General features: G+C 41.3%; 1 protein-coding gene across 1 annotated transcript in view; it reads left to right on the forward strand.

The window, feature by feature from the left end:
• raver2 (ribonucleoprotein, PTB-binding 2) overlaps positions 1 to 21,314 on the forward strand; it is an 86,595-nt gene that overhangs the window by 54,175 nt on the left and 11,106 nt on the right. Inside the window, exons 5-6 of the mRNA XM_061078738.1 lie at positions 13,668 to 13,859; positions 19,140 to 19,260. Of these exons, the coding sequence (XP_060934721.1) occupies positions 13,668 to 13,859; positions 19,140 to 19,260 (313 nt within the window). The remainder of the gene's footprint in view (positions 1 to 13,667; positions 13,860 to 19,139; positions 19,261 to 21,314) is intronic.

Here is a 21,314-nt window from a genome sequence, read left to right on the forward strand (position 1 = left end):
GGGGACCTCGTGACTCCAAAATGTAGAGTGATAATTTAACAAGAAAGAAAATACTGTGAGGTTTGAAATCAGGCATGAATATAGCTCTAACACGAACCTTCAAGATGTATGACTTGAAATGTCATTGTATACCAATTTACATTACTTCTGACCAGTGAAGCTCTTTCTCGTTCACACAACTTAACACAGGCTTTGTGGGGACATTTTACACACAACATTAAAGTTCATTGTGGGGACCAGTTTTGTCTAACTTTTCAAAAACAGTTTTTACTTGCACACTCTCAGAAGGTGTTTTGTGGTTACACACTGTCAGAAGGTGTCTTGTGGGGACCTCGTGACTCCAAAATGTAGAGTGATAATTTATCAAGAAAGAAAATACTGTGAGGTTTGAAATCTAGCATGAATATAGCTCTAACACTAACCTTCAAGATGTATGACTTGAAATGTCATTGTATACCAAATTACATTACTTCTGAGCAGTGAAGCTCTTTCTCGTTCACACAACTTAACACAGGCTTTGTGGGGACATTTTACACACAACATTATAGTTCATTGTGGGGACCAGTTTTATCTAACTTTTCAAAAACAGTATGTACTTGCACACTGTCAGAAGGTGTTTTGTGGGGACCTCGTGACTCCAAAATGTAGAGTGATAATTTACTAAGAAAGAAAATACTGTGAGGTTTGAAATCTAGCATGAATATACCTCTAACACTAACCTTCAAGATGTATGACTTGAAATGTCATTGTATACCAATTTACATTACTTCTGACCAGTGAAGCTCTTTCTCGTTCACACAACTTAACACAGGCTTTGTGGGGACATTTTACACACAACATTAAAGTTCATTGTGGGGACCAGTTTTATCTAACTTTTCAAAAACAGTTTTTACTTGCACACTCTCAGAAGGTGTTTTGTGGTTACACACTGTCAGAAGGTGTCTTGTGGGGACCTCGTGACTCCAAAATGTAGAGTGATAATTTAACAAGAAAGAAAATACTGTGAGGTTTGAAATCTAGCATGAATATAGCTCTAACACCAACCTTCAAGAAGTATGACTTGAAATGTCATTGTATACCAATTTACATTACTTCTGACCAGTGAAGCTCTTTCTCGTTCACACAACTTAACACAGGCTTTGTGGGGACATTTTACACACAACATTAAAGTTCATTGTGGGGTCCAGTTTTATCTAACTTTTCAAAAACAGTTTTTACTTGCACACTCTCAGAAGGTGTTTTGTGGTTACACACTGTCAGAAGGTGTCTTGTGGGGACCTCGTGACTCCAAAATGTAGAGTGATAATTTAACAAGAAAGAAAATACTGTGAGGTTTGAAATCTAGCATGAATATAGCTCTAACACCAACCTTCAAGATGTATGACTTGAAATGTCATTGTATACCAATTTACATTACTTCTGACCAGTGAAGCTCTTTCTTGTTCACACAACTTAACACAGGCTTTGTGGGGACATTTTACACACAACATTAAAGTTCATTGTGGGGACCAGTTTTGTCTAACTTTTCAAAAACAGTTTTTACTTGCACTCTCTCAGAAGGTGTTTTGTGGTTACACACTGTCAGAAGGTGTCTTGTGGGGACCTCGTGACTCCAAAATGTAGAGTGATAATTTAACAAGAAAGAAAATACTGTGAGGTTTGAAATCTAGCATGAATATAGCTCTAACACTAACCTTCAAGATGTATGACTTGAAATGTCATTGTATACCAATTTACAATACTTCTGACCAGTGAAGCTCTTTCTCGTTCACACAACTTAACACAGGCTTTGTGGGGACATTTTACACACAACATTATAGTTCATTGTGGGGACCAGTTTTACCTAATTGTTCACACACAGTTTGTACTTGCACACTGTCAGAAGGTGTCTTGTGGGGACCTCGTGACTCCAAAATGTAGAGTGATAATTTAACAAGAAAGAAAATACTGTGAGGTTTGAAATCTAGCATGAATATAGCTCTAACACCAACCTTCAAGATGTATGACTTGAAATGTCATTGTATACCAATTTACAATACTTCTGACCAGTGAAGCTCTTTCTCGTTCACACAACTTAACACAGGCTTTGTGGGGACATTTTACACACAACATTATAGTTCATTGTGGGGACCAGTTTTACCTAATTTTTCACACACAGTTTGTACTTGCACACTGTCAGAAGGTGTCTTGTGGGGACCTCGTGACTCCAAAATGTAGAGTGATAATTTAACAAGAAAGAAAATACTTTGAGGTTTGAAATCTAGCATGAATATAGCTCTAACACCAACCTTCAAGATGTATGACTTGAAATGTCATTGTATACCAATTTACAATACTTCTGACCAGTGAAGCTCTTTCTCGTTCACACAACTTAACACAGGCTTTGTGGGGACATTTTACACACAACATTAAAGTTCATTGTGGGGACCAGTTTTGTCTAACTTTTCAAAAACAGTTTTTACTTGCACACTCTCAGAAGGTGTTTTGTGGTTACACACTGTCAGAAGGTGTCTTGTGGGGACCTCGTGACTCCAAAATGTAGAGTGATTATTTATCAAGAAAGAAAATACTGTGAGGTTTGAAATCTAGCATGAATATAGCTCTAACACTAACCTTCAAGATGTATGACTTGAAATGTCATTGTATACCAATTTACATTACTTCTGAGCAGTGAAGCTCTTTCTCGTTCACACAACTTAACACAGGCTTTGTGGGGACATTTTACACACAACATTATAGTTCATTGTGGGGACCAGTTTTACCTAATTGTTCACACACAGTTTCTACACGAACTCTGAACATAGAGTGACAAAATAATGAAAAAATAGTGATGGACGTGAACTTACCTCTTCAGGTGTGGTCTTTGGCGCAAAGGCACCATCTATCAGACTCTCTGAGTGGACAGGATCAGAGTCATCCTCCTCCATGGTGTCAACAGTGATGCTGGTCGTCTGTAACAACAAATTGTATGACTATTTCAAGAAATTTAAACATAAGAGACTAATGGTTCATTCAATGTATATAATACATTGACATTCAAAAAGACTGACCATTGAGATTTTACCTCTAAAATGAGAAACACCCTGTTATTAACATAAAACAAACTCCAGAGAAGAGAAGCTTGAATTAATTTTCAACTATTTCTTCCTGTCCAGCCAAGCTCTATCTCGTTCACACAATTTAAATAAAACAGGCTTTGTGGGGACATTTTACACACAACATTATAGTTCATTGTGGGGACCAGTTTTATCTAACTTTTCAAAAACAGTATGTACTTGCACACTGTCAGAAGGTGTTTTGTGGGGACCTCGTGACTCCAAAATGTAGAGTGATAATTTATCAAGAAAGAAAATACTGTGAGGTTTGAAATCTAGCATGAATATAGCTCTAACACTAACCTTCAAGATGTATGACTTGAAATGTCATTGTATACCAATTTACATTACTTCTGACCAGTGAAGCTCTTTCTCGTTCACACAACTTAACACAGGCTTTGTGGGGACATTTTACACACAACACTAAAGTTCATTGTGGGGACCAGTTTTATCTAACTTTTCAAAAACAGTTTTTACTTGCACACTATCAGAAAGTGTTTTGTGGTTACACACTGTCAGAAGGTGTCTTGTGGGGACCTCGTGACTCCAAAATGTAGAGTGATAATTTAACAAGAAAGAAAATACTGTGAGGTTAGAAATCTAGCATGAATATAGCTCTAACACTAACCTTCAAGATGTATGACTTGAAATGTCATTGTATACCAATTTACATTACTTCTGACCAGTGAAGCTCTTTCTCGTTCACACAACTTAACACAGGCTTTGTGGGGACATTTTACACACAACATTATAGTTCATTGTGGGGACCAGTTTTATCTTACTTTTCAAAAACAGTTTGTACTTGCACACTGTCAGAAGGTGTTTTGTGGGGACCTCGTGACTCCAAAATGTAGAGTGATAATTTATCAAGAAAGAAAATACTGTGAGGTTTGAAATCTAGCATGAATATAGCTCTAACACTAACCTTCAAGATGTATGACTTGAAATGTCATTGTATACCAATTTACAATACTTCTGACCAGTGAAGCTCTTTCTCGTTTACACAACTTAACACAGGCTTTGTGGGGACATTTTACACACTACATTAAAGTTCATTGTGGGGACCAGTTTCATCTAACTTTTCAAAAACAGTTTTTACTTGCACACTCTCAGAAGGTGTTTTGTGGTTACACACTGTCAGAAGGTGTCTTGTGGGGACCTCGTGACTCCAAAATGTAGAGTGATAATTTATCAAGAAAGAAAACACTGTGAGGTTTGAAATCTAGCATGAATATAGCTCTAACACTAACCTTCAAGATGTATGACTTGAAATGTCATTGTATACCAATTTACATTACTTCTGACCATTGAAGCTCTTTCTCATTCACATAACTTAACACAGGCTTTGTGGGGACATTTTACACCCAACATTATAGTTCATTGTGGGGACCAGTTTAACCTAATTGTTCACACACAGTTTCTACACGAACTCTGAACATAGAGTAACAAAATAATGAAAAAATAGTGATGGACATGAACTTACCTCTTCAGGTGTGGTCTTTGGCGCAAAGGCACCATCTATCAGACTCTCTGAGTGGACAGGATCAGAGTCATCCTCCTCCATGGTGTCAACAGTGATGCTGGTCGTCTGTAAACAAAAGTAAAATGTTCCAAACATTAACTTCTATTATATTGTAATATTTCTATTCAGACAAAGTTTTCAGATTACATCCATGTCATAAGCGAGACTGAATACATTTAGAATATGACCCTGATTCTTTACCATATAAAGTAATAGCATTTCAATGCTTTGTACTTATGCCCGAACCCATTTCGCCCCTTCTCCCTAACCCTATCCCTTGTTTTACAGGGTTATCTTGCCCCTTGAAACAGTTATAAGGGGTAGTGGTTGAAATCTTCCCCATCAAATTGGGACAGCCCTTCAAGAGCCATTACATAATCAGTGGTCATCGCAAAAACCCGCCACGTCATCAGTAGTATTCGATTTAAACAGAAGCGACAAAAGGTTTTCCTGGAGATGTCATTGTAAAAACATTGTTGAGATCCTAAATTAACCAAAGCTATTGCTTGCAGTCACTAAAGTGACAAACCTATAATATCATAATCTCATCTATGCTAATGCAGGTGAATCAATGACATTTCCATTCATCCAATGGAAATTGAAAAGCTTGGACACGCTGCACTATTTCACATATAAATCAAAAGCACAGCTTCAGGCTGCTAGCAGAGGTTTGTAGACAACCCTGCTAGGATGAAGTGTTAAAAGAGGATCATTCAGTGCAGTAACATAATATCTATAATAATCTAAACTGACCTTCAATAGCTCCTTAAAACTTTTGTAAATCAGATTCCTGTTTGTAATTACATGTTCCTGTTATTTTCACTATAATTAGTGGTCACTCATGCATTGCAGCTTAAAATCCAAACAAGTTGTGTCAATCCTGGTATTTTTTGTATATGTATAGTGTACATGGTTATTGCAAATATGAATACAGCCAAATTAGTTCCACATATTTCTCATTCTACTAAAATGTTGTCATACTTGACTCATTGTATTTACTGTGTTTGCAACATACTTGTGTTCGCCATGGGCAGTCTTCACCTCCATAATCATAGGTGATTTCTTCTCCTTCTTTGATGTCATCCAGGGCAAATACACAAAGGTGGGGTACTCCATTAACATACATTTTTTTCATTTTCGAGTTAGGACGTCTGTGTTCATCATTAACTAGTCGCCCAATTGAGCCATCTTCTCTGGAGGCATCAACACTTGAGAAATTGGAAAAATTGGAAAAGGAAAAATACAAATGTCACAATATATCACGATAAAATCAGAGACCCACGTAGTAGAGCTTAGTATAGTATATGGAGTCTAGTTTAGGTATTCTTAAGTCTTACCACCATGTTTTCCCTCTCCACTTGAAGGCAAACATGAATGCAGCACATGAGGGGTGGTAAAGTTTTCTCCTTCTCTGTGATTCTGCATCACTTATCATATCCCCCCTATATTGTACAACAAAGTCTCCTTTACAAATTGTACCCTTTGCAAATACGCCACGTCCTGTAAACAATAAAAACATTTTCAATAAAGATCCATTAATTATATTTGTTAACAATGAGTTTATGCTGATATATAATACAAAACAAACCAAAACTGACCAGCATTCTAGTCCATATTACATGTATTCTGGAGCTTTTCTTTAGATTTTAAATGATAATTATTTATTGATAATTTACAGCAGATACCACCTCACCTTTTACTGCATTAATATACTGGACCTTTAATTTGCAGATTTTGTCAGTCTGTGAAATAACATGTTGAATTGCATCCTGAAAGGGGCTGATGCATGGTGCCATTTCTGCAGGAAAAGATTAAAAAAAATTGTTTACTTGCTTAGTAAGACTGGTGGTATTAAAAATTGCTGTTGTTGCCTCAATCCTCATGAGGGTTGTTTTTCTTGCAAAATTCAACTACAGAAACCTTCTCCTTTACTCTTTGTCATGAGTATAGTTTCTGCCTACAGGGTGATGCATACTCTTGTGCGTTGTTGCATAAACTTTACACACATACAAACATATGTACTGTATATCTGTCTTGTGCATGTGTGAAAGGTAAACTGGGTCAATACTGTAGCCAATTATTTGGATTTTACCTGCAGGTCATGCCTGAAAACAGCTTAAATGAGAAATGATAATGTCTGAATAATTGTGAAGGAGTATGGCTTTCACATATAAAGAAAACAGCAGGAGAATTCAGACAGGAGGACGTGCCTGGGTAGAGCAAGCCAGAGGCATGACATGATGTACACATTCAGTAGCAGAGAGCATAGTATTTTTGTTTACAGCACATCGAAGATGATGGCAAAATAATAGTCATTGTATTTTGTTTTGCATGTACACCAATGTTACAAGCATTTGGACATGTCCACATTATCCTGAATCCTCCTTCTATCATTTAATTCCAGATGTATGCCTCTGACCATGATGCTTTAATAACCTGCTCTGCCTCTTCCACATGAACGTGCCCATTGTTAAATAAGAAAAGTTTAAAGGGCCTGTTCATAACCAGCTTCCAAATAGAGGTTATCCAGAGCAGCCAGGTTACATTTCCTCTGCACATAAACTCCTTCACATATGCATCATGCTTGCAAGTAGTTAGAGAAACGCAGTAAAACATTTGAGGTCATACACTTAGCCTTTGTAGCTAATCAGAGCTATTAATCATGCTAGCTAGGTAATGGTAATTAATGTAATTTGAGGGTTCAACACTGCTTATACTTATTTAAGATACAACTGTGCTTACCTTATGTCTTACTTTTGCTCCTCTGCACAAGTTCTTATCTTCTTAGCTAGTTTCTCCAGCAAAAAGTCTTCTTTTACTGTTGATTGCTGAAAATGTCATCGCTGCTTTAATCATTACTAATGGGGACCAGGAAGTGGGTGGCACCCAACCATATTTGGAAGATGTGTGTGTGTGAAGCAGTGGGTGCAGTACTAGCTAGAAAAAGTAGGGACACTACTGAGCAATGCTCACACACTAACATTTACCAAAAAACATGTAATATGGGCCAATGCTTCAAACTTCACAGGCACCTTCAGAGTAGCTATAGTATTCATTTAAAAGGGTAATCCTCATGGGGACCGGCATTTTGGTCCCCACACCGCAACCGGTCCCCATGACGTGACTGTGTAAACAGTCACCGGTCCCCGCGGTGTGATGATTACCAGAACACACACACACACACACACACACACTCAAGATGGGTTAAATCATCTAAAGTGTCTAAAGAGTTTTGATCCCACCAATAATCAAAAATCCCAAATATTTAATAATAAGCAGAGACAGATAATGTTCCCATATCAGTGGAGTGAGATTAGAACAGGTCAATACTTGTTGCAGGTCAAATTAATATGGTTAATAGTTTACATAGTTTACATGGTAGGTTACATAGTTTTTGTAAATCTGTGAAATAAAATAGAAGTGCTCGCAATAAAAGTGTTTCACTGTAAAGAAGCATTAAAAAGGGCCTTTATGGATTTCTAAGACATGTTTATAGCCTTTACCATTTCAAACATAATGTTGGATAAAGATCATTCAGCTTTTTCATTGGGAGCAGGTTTAATTTGTCTTGTTTTTCACATTATCCTCTGTCCAGCAAAAGTGAAGTCTCACCTCTTCCCCCCTCAGACCTCACCTGTAACAATAAGGTCACCTTATCTTTGCTCTTAACATCCTGGAAATCCACCGGTTCATTTGACAGCCTCTGACGCCCGGCGAGGAAACACGTGTGAACACGGAGAGAAGCAAACAGCTGCTGTGTGCGTGGGTCATGCACAGTGCACACCGGCCCTACTGCCACTTTGCATAATTGTTTTGTGCAAATCTAAATAATGATGGAATATTGTATATGGCGTGAGAGCAGTAGGAGTAGAAATATGAGTACTCTGCATCATTACTCAGGCGTGTACACAGACAGACACGGAGTTGATGATGGCTTCAACGCCATTTGCTCGCAATGCAATTTAACATAATGTATAATATATGTTCCGCATTTTAGCCTCTTCCACAGCGGCACATAGAAATAATGATTAGCAACTTTTTATTTGTTTTCCCTCCTGTCTGTTCTGCCTCACGTTCTCCGTCAGCCTCCATCCCTCCATCCCTCTACTCCTCCACATGTCGGGTTACTTAATCAAAACTCTCTTTTTCTCTCCATCCCTTTGTAACTCCCACACTCCCCCATCCATCCATCCATCCATCCTTCAAACCACTTGTTACTTATTCAATCACTGATGTTTGTCTTCGTCACTCTCCTCCTTTCTCTCTTTTTCTCTCCATCCCTTCCTCACTCCCACACTCTCCACGTCTATCCATCCATCCATCCATCCATCCATCCATCTATCCATCCATCATTGGTGGAGTGGCTCAGGTAATTTCCATACCGGTTGCTTAATGTATGCTGATGATAATAGCCTATCGACCTCCCCCGCATACATCCACTTTTCTCCCTTGTTCCATTCCTTCCTCCATCCATCCCCCTGTTCCGACCGGAGGGAACAGCAGACGCATGGGGGGGGGGGGAGGAGGAAGTGGAGGGCCACTTGATGGAACGCTGATGGTAACAGGCGTCAGCGCTCAGGCTGAGAAAGTGCAAATGCGTTTGTTTCCTACTGATTTGTAATCTGCTCACTTTCACAGAAAAAAAGACTCTGATATGATTGTAATCGCACATATCAGTGATTATATGGTAATTTCATTTTGAAAGTTTAATTGCAATCACCAATTCCTCTGGAACTGAGCGTTTTTCGGGCGTTGTTGGAAATGCTGTTCATGTTTATTTACATGGTGCCCTGATAGAAAACTTTATAGAGTGGGAACTAAGGACTGACATTTAGAAACGAATCTAATAATTCTGATTCAGTCAATTATTAAAAAATAAAAAAATACCTAAATTGAGCGGTTCTGTCGCAATAAATAAGACATATGATGCTTTCTCAGTTTTTTTGTGTCGGTAAAAGTTCTGCTAGGTTGAAGTTCCGGTAGAAACTTCTCCTGAAACAAATATTCAGGCATCTGGCTCATAGTTTCAGACCTTTGTGATGTCATGTGACATTACAATACCCCACAGTTGCACAACTGTTACCTAGCAGCTAATCTGGCACCTAATAAAGCTACGTAGAGCGAGTGTGCCAGCTGGCCAATCAGAGCAGACTGGGCTACAGTAGCTAAAACCGCCATCCTAATGGGCAGTATAAGAAAAGTGATGAGTTTTCTGAACATTAGAGCACGAAAACCTTTTCAGTACTAAACCAAGTTCAAATTGTAAACCTGAGCTAAATGTCCCCTTTAATTTGGAATATTTGATGGTTATCGCTCTAAATAAATTGCTGTTTCTAAAGTTATTTTTGTAAGATTAGATGAGATGTACCTTTATGATCCTCCGTAGAGGAACTTCACATAAAGATGAAGATCGAGCTAGCCCGGAGTCGAACCTAGGATAATTTGTACCGTAATCAGATGCAGCGTTCATTGTGCCACTGGCCCTGCATTCACGTAATAGAGATAGTGAGTGACAGACACCGAACAGGCTGTAGCCTAAATGCCAGCCGGGAGTTGAACAAGGAACCTGCTGCTTAAGGCGTATTCACTCATGTAGACTACACCCAAATCTGCTGCTAATAGATAAGCCCTTAAATTGCTGTTTTTGTCTAACCAGCGGTTCCCAATGCCATAAAACTCACATTTAAAAAGTAAATACCAGCACACGTTTTGCAGATAAGTGTCTAAAACTTGTCTTAAATTACCATCATATTGGTGGTGAATAACTTTGCAACCATTATGGAGCCTCACATTATTTCATGCAGAGCAGCCTCAGCAGTAAACATGCTATCGTCACGCCACCTGCTACATGTTGCTGCTGCTGGTTCATTTCTCGCTCCAGCACTCTGGCCTCCTTCTGTTCTGTTTCCCTATTAACTCTGAGAGCCATGACATCTTGAGCCCTGTGTATTATGTGTGTTCATGTCTCTCTCTGTGATACTGTGACATTCTGCTGCTTATAATCCGACGGGGTGGGGTAGGAGGGGAGGGGGGATATTTCTCTTATGTGGGAATCTTTTCTTTTGCCGTTTGGTTTCAATTGCTCAAAAATTTCGGCGATTTCGAGTTCTATCCCTGCAAAAGTGTGAGTTGGATTCTTGGACTGAGTGAAACTGTGGTAATTCTCCACCGGTTAACACCGTGATGCTCTGGTAGAACATTGTGACTGTGAATAGGAATCAGACTTGATGGTAGAACTGTTTTGCTGCCTGCTGTTAAAGCGCTATTCACTGTGGAGAGTCTGGAGCTCGAGTGTTCAGACTCTGAAATCTCAGCGCTTTTGTCTGCAGACATTTTTGAATTAGATTTAAGTCTTGTCTCGAATCTTGTTTTTCTTTTTCTTTTATTTCTTTAAAAGCCGAATCATTTTTGTTGAGGGACTTGATTGTGAAAAACCCTCAAACTGTGGCGAACAAGATGTTTTGGCTGCACTTAATAGACTGTATTTATATGGAGCTTTTTTCCAGTATCAAAGGGCTTAACAGTCCTTCACCTTCACAGTCATGCAGTTTTTCTATTGACACTTCAGAACACAGCTGGACAAGTCTAGGATCGAACCTCTGACCCTCTGGACAATCCTCTTTACCTCCTGAATCACAGCAGTCCAATGTCAAACTGCCCGGACGTGATTCTGCACAGGGAGGCTCAAACATCCGAGTGAAGCAGCAATAAGCTAAACACATTTTTGTGTAGTTAGGGTCTTTGAACCGTATGAGACAGTGGACACGTCCTTTCAAGAAGTCTTTTATTTTCTAGTATATAAACTTAAATGATCCACTACTAATAATAGCTCATGTGTCGCGTATTAACCCGCAGCTTTTAGCTTTTAGCCATCATGATTGCTCGGCATCATCCATTAGCTCCGGTGTATTAGTCCGCCTGCATTATTTAGCTGGTCCTCACACACTCCACTCAACATATGAACCTTCTTGACAGAGCAGTACATCTAGAGTCATGTTAAAGGTCAAAGGTCGACCTTGAGAGATCCATTGATTGACCTGCAAGGTTCCATCAACTCACTAAGTTGTCTGAATCTGAGTGTGTTTGTTTGTGTGTGTTTGTGTGTGTGTGAAGTTGTTACCTCCTCCAGCAATACAGGAAGAGCAAGAGGATGTATTTCTTACATCATACACATTTTTTATATCTGTCCTTATTGTCAGAAGGCGCTGAGATAAGCTCTTTTACCTCCACCACAAAATAGTTGTGTCAGTTATACACAAACACAATCAAACACACACACACACACTCACACACACACACACACACACCTACACACACCCTCACATCTGTGCATGGAGGTTCTTTTCTGGCCTGGACAATATGGATTTTTTTTGTGAGTCAATGCAGATGCCTATATTCGGCAGTAAAAGAATTTCCAACACTTGGTCGGATTCTGCACTTTACTAACTTTGCGTGTATGGATAACTGCTCTGGGGGGGGGGGACTCAATGCAGAAATAGAAGGCAGGCTGTTTGTAGGAACACACTTTGATTGCACTGCTGCTTTATCAAAAGAGAACAAATGAAAGTGTTTCCAGGCTTTTTACTTTGAAAGGGAAACGTCCATTAACCAGCGTGCATCTTCTACTGATAATTAGAATCATCAGTGAGTCGCCACGTTTGCTCGTTGCACATTAAAGGAAGAATCCAGTCTTAAACACATTCACTCCATAAAAACAGCTGTTTTGCATCAATGCATCTGGTGTGTGTGTGTTTTTTTAATTCCTGCAGAAAAATGGGATCAGACGTTGGGTTTTAGTTTCAGTTAATCAGAAATAAGGGCTCGGTAAAGAACATCCATCAGAGGCCGTCCACATGGGGCAGATCTATCCTGTTCTCTTTTGTTCCTGCAGCTCCATGTGATCGTGTTGTCTTTTGTGTTTGGGTATTGTTCCTCACTGCTGGCAGCAACTGATAGCACCGTGAGCACGGGTGTATCCGCCGATAGTTACAGGTTTGATTTAGCTCTCGAGCACCGGAATGAACAACACCAGCGATGCGCTACTGACCATCCGTCCGTCCTCGGTGCCAGATCGTCAGCTTAGCGCCGCAGGACTCGGTTTATCCTATATCCAGCTCCCCGGGGGGGGGGGGGGGGGTGGAGGATGACGTACGACCTGGACAGGTTGAGGCAACATGTGCTTGGATCGGAATAGATGGACGGAAACCAAAACCCACACAGACGCGAGGAAAACCTGAATGCGCCGCACAGAAGCTCACCAGCTGGACTCCAGATTCCAACGCAGGAGGCAGAGCTAAAAGCTGAATTATTAAGTTACAGCGCAGGAAAGTGGACGGAGACGTGGAGGAAAGTGAGAGTTGGGAGAGAAGGATATGAGAAACAACAAAAGATGAAAGTAATATTTTCAATCGACCATATTTTCAGCTTTGTTGTGTTTGTCAGTGATTTTTTTTTCCTTCTTTTGATTCTTGACTTTTCAACATCAAACTTACAACAAAGCTTCCAACCACTTCAATATGTGATCTATCATGTGAAGGAAGCTTGCACACCTACAGGGAGCCGGCTTCAACTTCAGGAGCAGGAAGAAGAGACCAGCCCAGACAGCGGAGAATTGAAAATTGTTCCATATTTAAGAAAAGTCTGTTTTGGGAGATTTCCAAAACAGTAAACAGATGAAACCGTGAATCTACAGATCTCATTGAGGTCGAGGTCTGCTGCAGAAGCATCAATATTCTTATTGATTGAATAAAACAAGTGAAGTTTCTTCCACCCTGAAGCCGAATATCGTGATCAAAACCAGTTAGTTAACTATGTGCTGATTTTTGCAACTTTGAAAACGTAACTTTCTCGTCTGTACTCCCACGTCGTGTCAAAACAGAAAATTATGAAAGCACTGCGGTGACTTTTTATTTTCTGACCGAGGTTACAAAGTTTGGAAAGATGGAAATTGAAATGGTCAATATGCACATTTAAAAGACTTAAATGTAAAAACACGATGGATTTATTGAAAGGTTGTAACACTCCTCTTTTTTCTTGTTGGTATTTACCAGCTTGCCCAGGACGAGGGCAGCCCGGTGCGGGGGTTCGGCGTGGTGGAGTACGAGAGCTCCGACCAGGCCGAGGCTGTTCTGATGGAGATGGACCGGACGCTGGTGGGAGGACAGGAAGTCCGTCTGTCACCATGTTCCCCCGGCACCACCGGGAGAAGCACCCTGGCTGCACTCATCGCCGCCCAGGGCATGGTGAGTAGGATCCACACGAGCGGCTCGGCCAATCGTATTTCACCGTTCACCCTCCGATACATCCAGGTTCTTTCTGAGGGTCGTGGAGAATCTCCGTTCATGCTCAAGCAAAGAGTTTGTGATTGTGTATCTTAAGATCACTGTGGCAATAACCTATGAGTACCCTAAATGGGCCTAATGTCGTTCATCAAGTGCCATTAATTATTCCATTTGGCGAAAATATAATCTCAATTTGAAAGAAAATGTCAAAAACAGATCCTGGATCAACCACTTCTCTGTGGCAGGATTTGATAGGTTCCTTATTTGGCCCATGTTTGCCCAAATTTTGTGGAAATCAGTTTTGTTTTTAGTTTAGATTAGTTTTTTGTTTTTGCATAATCCTGCTTTTAAACAAAATAAACAAGCAAACAGAAAGTCATAATTACATCTAGAATAGGACTCAGTAGAATTCATACCTCCGCCAAGGCCCCTTGTCAAACCACATTTAAATCCACTGAATCCAGATGTTTATTCGGTTCTGCACCAAACTGCACACACAAAACATGAGTTATCCTCTGAGAAATCCACGAAAGTGAAAAATCGGATCTAGATCCTCACCAAAGTTTCATGGGTTGTCTCCTGATTCATCCTTCCACTAAATTGAGTCGAAATCGATCTAGTAGCTTTTGCGTAATCCTGCCGAATAACAAACAAACAAAAACATAACGTCCTTAGCGGAGGTCAAAGGGTCACGATAGAAACGCCTACCTCCACGAAGGCTAACGGCCAATCTCACCACGTTAAAGACAAGGAAGAAAATCCCTGATCTGCCTTTTGTACCATTTCTAGAACTCTCTAGTTGGTGGATCCAGCTCCACTTGTTAAAGGTAGATTTAAAACATCTATACATTTCTACGCATTTCATCAAATCTGGACGTTCAAACCCAGATCACCCCAAACACCGGACTCACACGAGAAGACACAAACAAGGTCGACATTCTCACAGCCACATGATTGTGAATCCAGCACCAACTGATTATTGCACGTGGAGCTGCACAGACGCTGCAGTCGTCTGTAGCTGTGGTGTCCCGCCCACACAGCGCTGTGGAAGCAGAGAAGCACTGACATGATAATTATAGTTCTGGACTGATTGGGCTCCTCCACTGTCTCCTGCTGCCTGAAATAAACCCAACTGGCAGCCTGCGACACGGCAGGACTCTGATACGCACAGACACTCGCGTACACACCGGCAGACTCACACACACAAGATGTAAACACAAGTGAGAGTTTCAATACGTTCGCAGTCAAAGTCGGTTTATGTGCAGTAAGAGAAGGTTTTACTCCAGCGTTTGAGTTTTACAGGACATTGCATTGTAAAAAAAAAAGTTGTCTCACATCCAGTGACAATATGCATTAAGCACACTCTCCCTCTCTGTTTGTGATTAAGTCTTCAATGTGGTAAATTGTTTTTATAAGGAGCTTTTTCCATTACAAGTCACATTCACACATACGTTCATGCAGCTTTAATTCACATTGCACAGCGCCTTTTCTATCACACGCCATTCATGCATGTGGGCACAGCTGTCAGGAGCAATTTGGGGGTTGGTGTTTTGCCCAAGGACACTACAGAACTCAGATCCTGGAGGAGCAGAGGATCAAACCACCGACCTCCCAATTAGCGAGCGACCCGCTCTTCCTCCTGAGCCACAGCTGTCCAGCCGCTGAAACGATTCTGACAATGGCTGCCATCAATTTGCATAGCTTAACTTAAAGAGTGTATTTTTAAATGTACTGTTTCGTGAATATTCAGTCTGCTCGGAAGCAGGATATCGTTTTTGTCCTGTGTGTGTGTGTGTGTGTGTGTGTGTGTGTGTGTGTGTGTGTGTGTGTGTGTGTGCACAAAATAGCCCATTGATGCATTCTCATCAAACTCGGGACGGCGTCTCCAGATGATTAACTTTTTAAGTTGATTGGTCGAAGGTCTTAAAATCCCCTTTAACCCCAGTTTTAAAATCATATTGATCCGATATGTATTCCCCATCCTGTGATGATATGTGATGAGTAACGTCACAAACACAATTATGTCATGAATGTTTAAAAATACATTTTCAAGGTATTGCTGCATCCTGTTGGGACTATACACTCGACCTTAAGCTCCTAGACTTCATAAAACAACAGGCAACGCCCCTCTGATGTTTTACATTTGGTTTAACTTCATTTTCTACAAAAACATTGTTTGTTTTATTGTAGTATTGACCCGCTTTGTTATTCTGAGCAGCTTCTTCTTATCGGTGTCCTCTCGTGTGCAGGCCTGTCCACCAGTGTGACCTTCAATCGAGTCCAATTAACTCTAACAACCCAAACTTAATAAAGCCACTCCTTCACCATGTCAGTGATCGTTCTGGTGCTTTTCATGTTCTTCTCTTAAACGGTCAATGAGCAAATCAGCATTTATAGTTTCTCATGAGTTGCAGGTTTACGGATCGTTACAAGTTCCCCCCCGCAGGCTGTGGAAAATCATTACAGCTCACTGTTTAGCTCACATCTGTATATGAATATTTCAGATTACACTAATTGAGCTTAGGGAGAGATGCTATTGAAAGTCAGAGGTTGTAGCTTGGGAAGAAGCTGATGCCAATACTGAAAATCCAATTTACAAAAAATGATATATTATAATATATACTACTTATACTATATAAAACTATATTCTATATATCGCAGCCCTCAGCCTGTGAAGATACTGATGTACTCGTAACATCTGCAGAGGAGGTTATGTTTTTACTGTAGGAGTCTATCTGAGCAGACAATTACCTTTTCAACATATTTGACCCAATAACACACAAGACATATCCCATGACCTTGGACCTCAGAGGGTCAAGGTGACTGTTGTGCCTTGGCGGAGGATCGAGCTCTACTGAACTTCTTTCTACTTCCTTAATTGCTGCGGCATAATTTTTGGTGAAATAAAACAGACAGGGATCATTTCTCTGAATTTTATTCTCGGCAGACACGGCGCAAAAATAACCATCAGGTGCGTTTTGAGAGGTTGAAACCTTGGGATGTTTGAAAACCACCAAACTGAACGGCAGCACGGTAACTGTCACAAAAGACGTAGAGAGAATAAAAAAACCAAGTAGCTTGTGTTGAATAAATTAGCTTGTGGACGTGGACTTGTGAGGGGGTTGATTGTGAGAGGTACGAGAAAAGGAGAAGAGGAGGAGGAGAGACAGAAAGCTTTGGAGGCTGAGAGGACACCGAGGTCTCTTCACTACCTCAAGGCATTATTTTAAAGAATGTGAGATAAAGAAGAACAGCAGACCTTCAGAGAGAGAGAGACGCTGACCTGCTCCTGCTCCATCTCTCCGAGGCAGATCTCTCATTTCTTCAGTTAGCATTGTGAGCGCTGAGGACCAGATGGCCTCCTCCTCCTTCCTCCCTCCTCTCCTCTCCCTCCATCCCTCTCCTTATGCGATACTTCTCGCCTTCCCTTCTTCGCAGCTTCCTTACCTCCCTGGCATGTGTGTGTGTGTGCGATTGTGTGTGTATGTGTGTGTCAGTGTGTGGGTGTGTGGCTGTATTTTTGTGCCAGTAGCCAAACAGACTGATGCATGGTGACATTTTCTCTCCAGCCAAAAGAAAAGAAATGGAAGCGCTCTCCAGCTCCCTTTCCTTGAAAGACGCTGTCAGCTATGACTGGCCTTGTTCAGCACCAACACACACACACAGACACATACTGACGCCTGACTTTGTTGTTGTAACACACACACTGTACTGTATGTGTTGCAGCCGACTCTCCTCTCTCCCTCTGCTGCTGACACGCTGGAGTCAAACCCTCTCCTTCCCCATCAGTAATGTCTTCTCGCTCCGATGTGACACGGAGGAGCCAGGTTGACGTGAGCCGACGTGGAGCTGTAGCTCAGGGGCAGAAGAGGAGGAGGAGGAGGAGGAGGAAATATCACCATCCTGCTAACGTTGTTTAAAATAGCTGTGTCTCCGGGCCCGTCTGCCACGCAGCCGGTGCCGAGGAGAGAGTCTGACGGAGCAAAAGGCTCCTGCATTCGATTTGACGCAGACTAATTCAATAGGGTTTCATTGGAATCTGTCGAATTAAATTTGGTCGCAGCTTAATGAGCGTTTGGATTGGTACTCGGGGAATGTGCCTCACTGCACTGTACGTCTTTCAGTCGAACACGAGTCAGCAGAGAGGAGTTCGCTTCCAGGAAACTCAGCTCACGCCGAATGAAACGGAAGCTTTACTGATAGAAAGGGTAAACACCAGCTGTGCCCCTGGTGGTGATCTGCGTGTACTACAGGCAGAACTAAACGGAGAACACAGCTACAACAATAGATATATAAAAAGACTAGATGTCTCGTCTGCGTTGCCGGCCAACGGAGTCGGATGTCGTCACATGGCGGCCATCTTGCCAGAGGTTGCTCGCTCACCCATAACAAGCGAGCCTCTGGCAAGATGGCCGCCATGTGCGGACGTCCGGCTCCGTCGAACGAGACATCTAGTCTTTATATATATCTATGGCTACAACACCATCGTGACACACGTGAGACAAATCAAATATAAAACAGAAAGCAGAGAGGAGTTCACTTCCAGGAAACTCAGCTCACGCCGAATGAATCGGAAGCTTTACTGATAAAAAGGGTAAACACCTGCCTCTGGTGGTGATCTGCGTGTACTACAAGCAGAATAAACAAAACACGCAGCTACAACAGCATCGGGAGACAAATAAAATATAAAATAAAAACTTCATACGACATAAACACACACAATCAACTGATACATATATGAGGTCTGGTGCTAAAAAAAGACTGGACAAGATTAAAGATTAAATGGCTGAACAAGAAAACTTCCACTCTCATTCCAGGGGGCGCTAGTGAGGTGGTCCCGAACAGGGGTCGAATTAGGACTGTACTATAGCGTCAAAACGTAAAGTCTATAGTGGTGCATGTCTGGAACGAGGCTGCTCCTCTTTGTCAAGTTTCCACCTGAGTTTTCTTTCCTCCCATCTCTTCTCCTGCCTTGTTTTTCCATATTTCTTTTCCCCCTTCAGTTTTTATGCTCTGTCCCTTTCTCTTCCTATCCTGCTTCCCCGCCCACCCGGTTGTCTCCCGGATCAGCTCCCCCCTGCTGACACTGCAGACTCATCCTGATGATGTAAACCAGTGTAACGATTACCACAGGGGCCCCTGATGACAGGATCAGAACTCGTACTGTACGGCCGACACGTACACAAACACACACACAGTCCCACTTCTCTTTCTCTGACTTGTGCCTTGTCTTCTCTCCAGATTCTGAGCAACAGGAAAGGTCTCCTGCCAGAACCCAACCTGGCCCAGTTGCTGACCAGTTTGACGAACCCGGCCGCCCTGCAGATCCTCATGAGGCCGTACCACACTGGGAAAAGAGGAGGTATGAAAAGCTGTTGCGTGGATTGTGGTCAATACAATCGGCAAAATTTTCTTTTTTAATTAACACAGGTCTTGGTTATGTTGTCTCGCCTAATGTAACATTGGGGATAACTAACGGCTGTCCCATGGAATCCATAAGTAAATGTCGCCCCCATAAACTGTTTATAAAGATGGACGATGCGTCTCTATTTCCCACCACTATTCTGAAATGAAATATCAAAAGCTGCCATCTTAACATCAGTGTGATAAGAACGACCTAAAAGGACAGAAACCATCTTGAGAAAAAGGTAGGTGAGTTTTATGGGGCGATCAGGGCGATTTATAGGAATTAATGACAAACTCTTATGGGCTATTAGCAGGAAAATAAAACTTTAATGACAAGCACTGTTTAAGTGACTTGAAGGTTCAGCAAAGAGTAAAAGAGCGGAATATTCGAGTGAAAGCGCATGATATTGATTAATATTTAAATTTTAATTTCAATGTGGAGTTTAATTAAAGAGAAATTAAATTGGAAAACGAGCCAATATCGACAATTTTTTAAACGCAGTGCTACACACACACTTCAGTTCACTTTGCATCATACTGCCCTTTTTAAATCATTTTACATTTGAGGCGTCTCGGGCTCCTGATCAGATTCCGTCTGTTTCCGTCGACCTCACGATTCTGTGATCACCTCGTGGACGGCTTCATTATTTGATGAATGGCTAATCAGGTATTAAAATGAAATCGTGTGACATTGGCGGAACAAATGAGAACAGGAAGAAGAGAGAAAGGGGGGATGTGGGGGAGCTCTCTTCAAGAACAGCACATACAATTAAAGTCTAAAATTAGGGTTTTGATTAAATGTTAAACTTGCTCTACCTATTCTGGAGGAAGCTACTTTTAGCATTACATTTATTACCAGGAAGCCTTGGGATTCAGAGCAGACACACACACACACACACACACACACGCAGTGGAAAGAGGGTGGTTGTGTACTTTATATGGATTATTTTGTCAACACAATCGCCAAGTTTGAAGTCGATGAGGCAGACAGAGTTCCCTCAATTTATAGATATGCGTCATGGGGTTTTCAGACGTCTCACACAAGCTCAGTGACGGAAGACACGACTGCAAAAAACGCAACAACCACACAACGGAAACACAACCACAGTGGAAGTGAGCAACAGCAGATGATGACAATGATAGGAGCAGGGCAACTGACTGTGGGGGAGTTTAATAATATCTGTTGTTTCTCACTTAAATGTGTGTTTCAGTCATGTGGCTTTGGCAGTTGTGTTGTGGTGTTTTACTGCCGTGTTTTTCCATCAATGCACACGTGAGAAACGTTTTGGCAACACTGATGATTTTCAGTTAACACTTTTGTTGTTGCCATGGTGATTCAGTGAGTGAAAGGATTGAATATTCTGTTTCCACTGATGGGGGAAAAAACAGGTAATTTTCAACACCTCAAAGTTTTGAGCTCTTCAAAGAAAAGCAGAAAATGCTTTGAAATAGTTGTAACAAACCGAATGTTCCTGGTGTTGATTCTCTTCTGTTCGTAGACGTGATGAGTGTCGACAGCAGGAACCTGTTGTTGACTCATTACCTGATTGTCTCTGACCCTGAAAAGCTCATCGTGCTGCAAACTAAGAAAACACATGCAAATAGACAACATGGAAGAAAATACACAGAGAACAATCCTCATTAATTTGACGAGACATCCGCTTTAAATATCCACAAACAAATCCAGAAACGTGCTGTGAGTGACACAGACGACAGCGAGCCCGGCTGGGTCGCTGAGATTTCAGCTCATTTTATCAACACCCAACTTCAGTAACTTCCCAGAAGTCACAGACTAAAGACACATGACCAGGTTCGTCACTCGCTTTTCCCCTTTGAAACACGTCTGTGCTATTTGCAGCCGTTCATGTGTTTTCTGAAGTTGCAGTGAGTTGAGCTTTCAGGGGCAGAAAAGACCAATGAACCTACAGCCTAAAAACTGAGTTTAGTCCTTTGAGGTTTTCAGCAGTAAAACTTTGAACAATTGAACAATAAATTCAGGATGGTAGATAC

This window comes from Limanda limanda, chromosome 9, assembly GCF_963576545.1.
Source record: "Limanda limanda chromosome 9, fLimLim1.1, whole genome shotgun sequence".
Taxonomy (NCBI): domain Eukaryota; kingdom Metazoa; phylum Chordata; class Actinopteri; order Pleuronectiformes; family Pleuronectidae; genus Limanda; species Limanda limanda.